The sequence below is a fragment of the Cervus canadensis genome, chromosome 11 (genome assembly GCF_019320065.1).
Source record: "Cervus canadensis isolate Bull #8, Minnesota chromosome 11, ASM1932006v1, whole genome shotgun sequence".
NCBI lineage: Eukaryota > Metazoa > Chordata > Mammalia > Artiodactyla > Cervidae > Cervus > Cervus canadensis.
The window spans coordinates 43,376,545-43,387,194 of NC_057396.1; the positions used below are offsets into that span (position 1 = coordinate 43,376,545).

The following is a 10,650-nucleotide window of genomic DNA, read 5'->3' on the forward strand; positions in this document are numbered from 1 at the left end:
ACGAACCTATGGACACCTTATCTTCAACAAAGGAGGCAAGGATATACAATGGAAAAAAGACAACCTATTTAACAAGTGGTGCTGGGAAAACTGGTCAACCACTTGTAAGAGAATGAGACTAGAACACTTTCTAACACCATACACAAAAATAAACTCAAAATGGATTAAAGATCTAAATGTAAGACCAGAAACCATAAAACTCCTCGAGGAGAACATAGGCAAAACATTCTCCAACATAAATCACAGCAGGATCCTCTATGACCCACCTCCAAGAATATTGGAAATACCACCTTTCTAAATTCCATATATATGCATTAGTATACTGTATTGGTCTTTATCTTTCTAAGGAAGCTGTGGTACATATACGCCATGGAATATTACTCAGCCATTAAGAAGAATTCATTTGAATCAGTTCTAATGAGATGGATGAAACTGGAGCCCATTATACAGAGTGAAGTAAGCAGGCAGCTTCTTTACCGACTGAACCACCAGGGAAGCCTGAAAGCAATTCTAATGTTCTATTTATTTTTGTACTTTAATAGCTAATGGAATCCGCAGAACCCAAGTGTGCTTGAAAACTAAAATTAACAAGAAATAACGTTCATATAGTCTATTGTATATTTGAGGATTATTACTGAATTGTATATTATGTTGCTTAAATTCTTTAACTCATTAGCATACCATGTATTTGCATAGCATTCACCATGGAACCCTGGATCCAAAAGATATGTGTCCAATGCACAGACACTTTGGGTCATACATTCGATAGTCCCTTAAATCTACTGAAACTTTATGATAGTTTTTACACACATGAGCGTCAGGAAGCATTTTACAGGAGGCTTCCTGTGTGCTGTTTTGGATCTGTCAGAAAAACTTTGGCCCTTATTAATTCCTGAGGAATTAAGAGGAGAGGCACACCTTTCCCAGGGCTGAGGAATCAGGCATTTCCTTTGTTAGTTTTCCTTTATGGTGATAAGTACCCTCTTCTCTCTTTAATAGGGATCGCCTTGTGTTTTGTAAATCTGGAATTTTAATCTTTATCTTTGCTGAGAATAACTACCTTGTAAGACAATATATATGCCCACTCCATGTTGATTAAAACACCTTTGCTCCATCAAAGCTTTGGTCCCCGTCTCTCTCTCTCTCTTTCTGGCTGATTCCCTGGAGTGCGGAAGCCGGCTGTATAACCCAGGGAATATTAGCCTCTTTACTTCTTTCACTCATTGTCGACACCGGGCCACCAGGTTCCGGTCCATTAAAGGACCAACACATGAGCATTCAGGGAAAAAGCCTGTCCTTTTCTAATGCACACTGATGGAGAAGTGTAGAGAAGAAAAGAGAGGCGGAGAGACAGGGAGTTGAATAATGCCTGTGGTATCATTGAAAGTTGAGAGAAAAAGACAATTCCAGACTATTAGGAACTTTCCAGCATTCAGAATTGAAGTTTCAACTCCTATTATCTTTGGGCTTCCCTGGTGGGTCAAGCTAGTAAAGTATCTGCCTGCAATGCAGGAGAAGCAGTTTCAATCTGTGGGTGGGAAGATTCCCCTAAAGAAGGGAATGGCAACCCACTCCAAGAGATTCTTGCCTGGAGAATCCCATGGACAGAGGAGCCTGGTAGGCTAGAGTCCATAGGGTCACAAAGAGTCAGACACGACTCTGTGCCTGACACTACTACTACTATCTTAGTCTCCAATATACTCCCTTCAGTGGAAATCAGAATAAGAACACGTTACAAATTACACAACACAGCCCACCAAATAGAAACAGCTGTATCCCCAAGATAAGAAATGTATGATATATTAACAGTTGTTTGTTCAGGAACATAAATCTCTCACTTTAGAACTTGCTTAAGGAATTTTAGTATTTTTGACAAAATAGGATAAGAAGTGTGGGAAAAGGGGACAGATGAGTCAAGGAGATATCTTTTTTTTATTTTTAATTTTTTTTTAAAGGAGATTCCTTTTGAAGTGTGAGAGAAAGAGGAACTCTAGATGAGACTGAAGCTTTATTAAAGGGAACACAAAAATGTTTACACAGTTTGAGATTAAAATTCATCAATATGAACTTCGTCCACTCATTGATTCAATAATTGATTTAATAATCCATTCAAATACCATCCAATTTTAGGAAAGAAGAGATCCAGTTGTTCTAGTTACCATCCTTTCTTCAGTAACCTCTGGATTCCTTGTTTGATCCCCTGGGTTCGCACCCCATAGACAATGGGGTTGAGGGCTGCAGGGATGGCATGGTGGAGGATATTGAGCAAGACGGGCACGTCAGAGGACATTTTCTTTTCTACCACAAGTGTGAAGACAAAAACCAGAAGGACAGTGCTGAAGAAGAGGATCAGGATGAAGTGGGAGCCACATGTGCTTAGGGCCTTGGCCGCAGCTCCCTGTGCCTTGAGTCTCAGCACAGCCCTCAGTATGAAGGTGTAGGAGAGGAAGATGAGGAAGAGGTCAGATCCCAGCAGAGTCCAGCCTCCAGCAAATTGGTAGAGACGATTGATGGTAATATCACTACAGGAGAGGCTGGAGACTGACATATTGGCACAGATGCAGTTCTCAATGACGTTTCTCCCACAATAATGCAGACGTCCTGAGAGAATGGGGATGGGCAGTGTCAAAAAGACACTTCTGGCCAAAATGAAAATGGCTGCCTTGGCTATAAATTGGTTAGTGACGATGGATGGGTACCTCAATGGATGGCAGATGGCCACATAGCGGTCATAGGCCATGACCATGAACGTGCAGGACTCCATGGCAAAGAAACTATTCATGATGAACATCTGAAGGAAGCAGGCAAAGAAGCTGATGGACCTGAGGTCAAACCAAAAGATGGCCAGCACCTTGGGGATGACAGTGAGACAGACCACTGTGTCCAGTGAGGAGAGCAGGCTGAGCAGGTAGTACATGGGCTCATGCAGAGACGACTCCAGCCAGATGGTGATCAGGAGGGTGGTGTTGGCCGCAAGGGCCAGGAGCAAGAGGAAGCTAAGGGGCAGGGACAGCCAGTGCTGCCAGCTGGGGGACCTGACAAAACAGTTCAGAAGGAAGTCTGAAAGCTCAGTGGAGATGCTGCCGTTTTGGTGTGCTGTCATATTTTGTCATATAGTTCCACAGCTTCCTTTTGGTGATCTGTAATTTGAGGATAAAATTAGTTACTAATTCGAGATATATAGCGACAGAGGAAACTGCTTTACTTAAGGGACTTGTGGATCCTGGCAATTTATCCAAGCCTAGTGAATTTGCATGTGCATCTTTTGTGCCCTGCTGGGAATAGTCACATTACTTTAAACAACACAGAAGAGTGAGATGATATGATTTCTTTGTAAATGTTTGATTTGTTCAAAGCTTATTTTTAAATTTTTTGGGGGATATAGTTGTTTCACAGTATTGTGAAGAAATATTGTGTTAGTTTCTACTGTACAACAGAGTTAATCATCCCTATGTAAACATATATACCATCGCTTTTGAGCCCTCCTTTGACTCTACTCCCACCCACCCCATACCACTCCTCCAAATCATTACAGAGCACTGTGCTGAGATCCCTGTGTGATATTGCAGGTTCCCACTAGCTATCTATTTCACACATGGTAGTGTATATATGTCTGTCCCAAACTACTATTTCCTCTCCCCGACACCACTCTTGTTTCAAAGTCTGTTCTCTACATCTTGTCTCTATTCCTGACCTGGAAGTGGTTCATCTGTACCATTTCCCCGTATTCCACATGTGTGAGTTAATATATGATATTTGTTTTTCACTTTCTGACTTGCTTCACTCTTTTAAAAACTACTTTCTTTATATTCTCCTTATTTATTTTTGGCTGTGCTGGTTCTTGTTGCTGCATGGGCTTATCTCTGGTTGCAGCAAGCAGGGACTACTCCAGTTGCAGGGCATGGGCTTCTCATTGTGGTGGCTTCTCTTATTGTGGAGCACGGGCTCTAGGGAATGTCAGCTTCACTAGTAGAGGCATGTGGTCTCAGTAGTTGTGGTTCGCGGGCTGTAGAGCACAAGCTGGGTAGGTGTGGCACACAGGCTGAGTTGTTTCATGGCATGTAGGATCTTCCTGAATCAAGGGCCAACTCCACGTCTCCTGTGTGGGCAGGTGGATTCTTTACCATAGCCACCAGGGAAACCCTTTTGTTCTCTATTTCTAATGGAATTGCTAAATTTTTACAGAAACTAAAGAGACAGGGAAAATTACTTAGAAAGCTATTTAATAACAAGTATCTAAATTCACATTCATATTTCTTCATTATCTAATAATGATTACATATACCATGGGTTTCTCTGGTGGTTCACACAGTAAAGAATCTGCTGCAATGAGGGAGACCTGGGTTTGATCCCTGGGTCTAGAAGATCCCCTGGTGAAGGGAATGGCTACCCACTCCAGTATGCTTGCATGGAGAATTCCATGGACAAGGAGCCTTGTGGGCTACAGTCCAGGGATCTCAAAGAATCAGACACAACTGAGAAACTAACATTCACTTTTTCACTTTTCACATAGACTATGATATCTACAATTTAGCTGGAACAACACATGGAAATAAGTAGCAGACCACAAACTAGGGACTCAGATAAATGACTGTAGACCTCCAGCCACCATAATCTGACTGTTCAGATTTATTTATTTAAAAAAGTTATACACTGAAAATAATGTTAGTGAATTTACATTTTTCTAAAGTCATTTTAATTTGGTGCCTACAAATTGTTCCTAAAAGTTGCCTTTTGTTCACTCTATTTCTTAGGTCTTCATATTACTTGGATTCCTAACTCCTGGAAGAAACAACTTTAAAAGGAGAATGAGCAATTCCACCCAGTTCTGCAGGACTGATACTTAACAGTAAACAGCATGAAACTCGATTTTTCTGATTGCATTAATGTGAAGGTGGTGAGATTCACCTTTAGATTCTTTCCATCTCTGATTTCCCTTTCTTCGATACAATAATCCAGATATACATTCCCTCTTTCCTCCAGGCTAGTTCAAAGTTGCCATTGTCGTCTCATCATTTAAAGTTTCTTCTTGTCCTGGAAATACTAGGGTCACTAGTGTGATACTAGGATCAGAGAATTGAATTAGAAACCATCCCTACTCTGAAGCAGGGAAAACTAAAGCCATTCTGGGGACAACAGATAATAAGTGCTATAAGTAATGACAGAGTCTTGTGCAAACTATCAGAAGAGAGTAGGGGAGGGCTGACTAATGGGCATGGGGAATAGGCTGGAGAAAGAGAATTGTGAATAAAGTGATGTGGTACCCTCATTTACATTACAGACAAATGATTTTAAGATTCTGCTCTCCTTGAATCGTGAAAGTGAATGTCGCTCTGTCATGTCCGACTCTTAGCAAGTCCAAGTCCATGGAATTCTCCAGGCCAGAATATGGAGTGAGTAGCCTTTCCCTCCTTCAGGGTATCTTCCCAACCCAGGGATTGAACCCAGGTGTCCTACACTGCAGGTGGATTCTTTACCAGCTGAGCCACAAGGGAAGCCCAAGAATCCTGGAGTGGGTAGCCTCTCCCTTCTCCAGCAGATCTTCCCAACCCAGGAATAGAACCAGAGAGTCAAAAGAAGTCTGTAACTTGGAAAAATGTGTAGGTCAGGACTTTCTGGAGACCTTCAAAGCAGTGCATTTAAAGCTGTCTACACAGTCTCATATAGAGTGTTATCATGTGGGTTTAGAAATATTTATCAGGAGTTTATGAAATTTCCTCTGTATCTCTCACTAGGTTCATTAACATAATATAAAATTACATATTGTTTAGCTGTTGAACTCTTACCACTTGCTGGGAACAGTGCTCAAATATTTAGGGATTCATCTCATTTAATCCTTCACCTCCTGTGAGGTATGTTTTTTTTAATTACCACATTACAAAGAAGGGGACTGATTCTCAAAATCTTAACCATCCTCACAGTATTAGGCTAATCCTATTCCTGTCTAATCCTAATCCAGTGCTTTAGATTCAAATACTTTCTAGATTCCTCTGGCCCTAATAAATAATCCTATGATAATGTAGAGGCCTCATCAACATTATGGAAATGTAAGCAAACTTCACTGATGATACAATGAATAGTTCTGAAAACAGAACTGATACAGCAGGACATTTGGAGTGGGGGCAGGGTGGCAAGAGAAAGGGCGTTTTAATCAAACTGTCAAGTCAGAAGTGAAAAGTATTTTCATACTATTAGAAACCTACTGTTGCTTCTATAGTGGTTCAAATCGTGTTTTTGTTTCCAGTTATGAATTCTAGTCTCCAAATGCAGTTCCAATCCTCCTCAGCTGGCTCCTCCCAGGTTCTCCTCACCAGGGAGTCCCTATTTGTGACCAGGGCTGGTTTCCAGAGGAGGGAGGAGGGGTGTCCCTCCCCATGACTCCTCTCTTGGCTCTTCCTTGTTCTCTGCTTCCCCTTACAAAAGGTCCTGTCCAGCCGGTGTTTGCCAGGCATGGCCTTCCCACCTGATACATAGAAGAAATTAAATGATCTTCCAATTCTTTTTCTCTTGCTAATAACAAAATACATTAGTAGTGACATTAACAATTTGGGGAAGAACTGTACACATGTCATGTCATATAATAGTAACCATACTCTGAAGTAAGTGTGTCAAATTGACTATCTTAGTAATTTACCTTTTCCAATGGACAAAGTTTTCAGCAGTATTATGTGTCTTTTCTGCAGCTTAACTGCTAGGGTTTAGATATAGATGAAACAAAAGTCAGATCCAAAGCTGTCGAATGTATGCATACAGCGATGTCAGTGTCCCTACAGTGAGGTAGAAATGCGGATCTCATTGGCTCTATCACTTTCATATTCTCATCTCTCTCCCTGATCTTAAGGGCACTTTTCCAGCTGTCTGGCATCTTCTTTTTCCTCTCAGTTGCAACTCTGATTCCCGCTTCCCACTGCTCATGGAGTCCTGTTTCGTTCTTAATTAGTATCATACTGTGACTCTTGTTATTGCTTTCCTGAGTCTGTCCTCTAAGTGGCAGATACCTAAGGATTCAATAAAGATTCTAAAACAATTTCCATAGCCATATTCTCTCTTTTGAAAAAAACTTTCATAACCACACACTCTTCACTTCTACTCAGTTCATCTTGTCTGGTACTCAAGGCTTTGCCTGATGGAGTTGCTCACAGGGAGAGAGAGATATTGGAAGTATAGGATGTCCTTAAGAGGAACGTCCTTATAAATATAACTTCCAGTGGTGTTCAATACCTCAGTCGTGTCCGACTCTTTGTGACCCCATGGACTGTTGCATACTAGGCTTCCCTGTCCTTCACTATCTCTGAGTTTGCTCAAACTCATATTCATTGAGTCAATGATGCTATCAAGCCATTTAATCCTCTGTTGTCCCCTCCTCCTCCTGCCCTCAACCCTTCCCAGGATCAGATCTTTTCCAATGAGTTGGCTCTTTGCATCAGGTGGCCAAAGTATTGGAGCTTCAGTTTCAGCATCGGTTTTCTCAATGAATATTTAGGGTTGATTTCCTTTAGTATTGACTGGTATAATCACCTTGTTGTCTAAGGGACTCTCAAGTCTTCTCCAGCAACAGTTCAAAAGCATCAGTTCTTTGGCACTCAGCCTTCTTTATGGTCCAACTCTCACATCTGTTCATGGTGAGTTGTAACCATAGGACTTTCTACATGTTCTGGGCACTACATTCAATCAACTCTACCTTTCTCTGCCTCTTTCTCTTAGAATACACTCACTCACTTATAAGTGTGAGGCAAAAAGGAAAATCTAACAAGCATACCACTGTCACAATGACTGAGCTCCTATTAACTCTGCTTGTGCCACACAATGTAGAACTCCAGGCTGCCCAGTTCCAAATGTCCCCTCTAAATACCACCTCCATCCTTCAGATTCTGTCAACTGATCCTTTCTCCTTTCTTCCTCTGAAAGAGTTTTACAGTTAAGTTTTACAAGTCACAGCCCCAAATCTCACTATCTTCAGGAAGCTTTTGTTAGATAGAGATTTCAAAGTTCTTCCTTAAGGAATCAAGAAATCCATGCATGGAAGCAGAAAAAATGTTGAGATAGCCTTAAGAGGGTACAGCTAACTGGAACAACTGGTGATTCAGACATGAGTGTCCATGGGTACCTGAAGAAAGATGCATTGTTTATTTTTTTTCCTCAAGAGATTTGGAGTTATTATTTCTAGAAGTAGGATGAAATTTCTAAGAAAAAAGCAAGATTAATTTGTCTCTTTTCTCCACCCTGACCTTTATTTTCTCTGGAATATTTGTTCCTATGTGTTCTTCAATGCATATGTCACTTAAGAAACATTATAAAACCCTCTCAGCCTTAAATATAAAGAAGCATTAATTTCTACTCTTGTTCTCTTTTAGGCTTTGCCATTAGAACTTGCCAATAAGAGCACTAAGGCTGAGAATCTGGAGCTAATTGTTACTGATTCCAGCCAGGAGTAGGAAGAAGCAGGGAAAGTAGAAGGTCCAAGTCTAAAGTGGATATGACCACCCAAGCTTTTTCCCAAGCTGTAGGAGAGGCCACAGATAACACTATGGAAGCCCTGTTTCATGAAGTGTTAAGGTTGCTAGCATTCACATAACTCCGCAGAACTCAGACAGACCTGTAAGACGTGTCCCTGAAATATAGTTACAGACATTATTGACGATAGTCAGTGGCAGATACCTCTTTGATCTTTGGGCATCATTTTTTTTTTTTTTTTTTTGGCAGCTGTAGTTTTAGATACTATTTAGATGGAACTGACATCTGAGGAGCTACTTTCTGACGCACCCCTGACTCCCAACTGTGATCTCTGTTCTCACCTTAAGTTATATAGAATAAGTTTAATTCCTACTCCATGATTCCAATACTTTTGCATGAATACTTTGTGTCCAGTGGCCATGCTCCTTGTTGAAATGTTTGAAATTTTCATAAGTGGTGTCCAGATGATGTACTTTGAAGCTCCCCACCACCCATTAGTCTCCCATGGACAAACTTCACCTCCTCCGCATCTCTATCATCACCAAGAAAAAGGAAAATCATTGAAGAGAAGGACAAAGGAGAGAAGAAGGTCCCAGAGCAGAGCTTTCCCCTGCACCTACTCGCCTGACACAGGGAGCAGTGACTACTACCTGCTTCCAGATTGCTTCAGCAGTACCATCCCAGGGATGGACAGGCACACAGACCTCCAGTGAAGAGATAGGTCTTTCCTATCTTCTGCTAATGCTGGTATATCTTTCTTCACGTGGACTCACTGAAGATGTAAGTACAGGGTCTGACTCCACTGATATTGGAGCCTGTATAGTTCCCAAGTGCCTGGGGTAGGTACACCTCTTGGGACTCAGAGATTCTGCCCTCTGGGAACCCCTCCATAGCTGCTCCCTTTGGGGCTTTTGGTCATTTTGAGACAGAAAGGCAGGGAGATGGTAGAAGAAATTATTTGCTTTCTCTGTTGAAGAAAAGACCTCTGGGAATCTAGCCCCACCTTGACATGTGCTCCTTTGGCAGTTAGTCTGTCTCCTGCATATGGGTCTAAAACCTACGTCCTTACCTGTTTATATGTATTTGCATATTCACATTTGACATATTCCATTGATCCTATAAACTCACTCAGAAGTTCTCATGGGAATCCTGCACATGCTTAATAGATAGGGACATCCAAAATTATGCTTCTAAATGGATAGGTGTTACCTTATGGTGATGTTTATCATGTTATTTATAAAATTGCAAGACGAATTTGAAGAACATATTACTGAGAAAATACCATGTGTTTTTCAGAGGGTTAATGTGACAGTAACATTTCCTTCTCAATTCTGTAATAATCTAAACTGGAGGGAATTTGAAAAAGAATAGATGCATGTGTATGTATAACTGAATCAAAATAGGAGGGAATTTGAAAAAGAATAGATCCATGTGTATGTATAACTGAATCACTTTGCTGTACGTGTGAAACTAACAGGACATTGTCAATCAACTATGCTCCAATACAAAATTTTAAAAATCTGTTGCTCTGTGTGAGTTGACTTCATTATTTTTCACTGCGGCTCAATTTCCATTGTACTCATTATCCTTTTTGATGTAAACAAACAACACTCATGACATGCAATCAATTTACCAAATATCTTGCTACTGTCTACATCCTTGTACACCTCTCTTTCTGGACCTAGAAAGAATGTGTAGGTAGGAATGTTTTTTCACTTATGACATAGAGACATATTTATTTTTAAATTTTTGTTCTTTGCAAGTATAGTTGTTTTATAATTCTATGTAAGTTTCAGTTATACAGTTAACGAGTCACACATTTTAGAAGTTATAGTCCACTTATAGTTATAATAAAATACTGGGTATATTACCTGTGCTGTAAAATATGTCCTTTAGCTTATTTATTTTGTCCATAGAAGTTTGTATCTCCTAATTCTCTTCCATATTTCCCCTCCTCTGTTCCCTCTCCTCACTGGTAACCACTAGTTTGTTCTCTATGTTGGTTGGTCTATTGCCGGGGTCCAGCCCCAGCAGGATCCAGGGGGTTCCCTTAGGATGAACGGCGTCAGCGAGTGATAGAAGACACGTGAGACCAGCCTTGATAGGGCCAAGTCTGTCTTTATTTTTTGACAACAGTTTTTATACCCTCACTCAGAGTGTATCCAGGATATAAGATGCTCACTCATGTCTATACAG

The 10,650-nt window shown here is 40.8% G+C and overlaps 1 protein-coding gene across 1 annotated transcript; it reads right to left on the reverse strand.

Annotated features, from left to right (window-relative positions):
* Positions 1-2,155: 2,155 nt before the first annotated feature.
* Positions 2,156-3,103, reverse strand: LOC122450184 (olfactory receptor 56A3-like). The gene has a single exon (XM_043482391.1). The coding sequence runs from the start codon at positions 3,101-3,103 to the stop codon at positions 2,156-2,158; it is 948 nt and encodes a 315-aa protein (XP_043338326.1).
* Between the last annotated feature and the right edge of the window lie 7,547 nt (positions 3,104-10,650).

What these genes read in the sequence shown, in the direction of transcription:
- LOC122450184 (XM_043482391.1), bottom strand. Translation starts at nt 3,103, where the DNA reads ATGACAGCACACCAAAACGGCAGCATCTCCACTGAGCTTTCAGACTTC.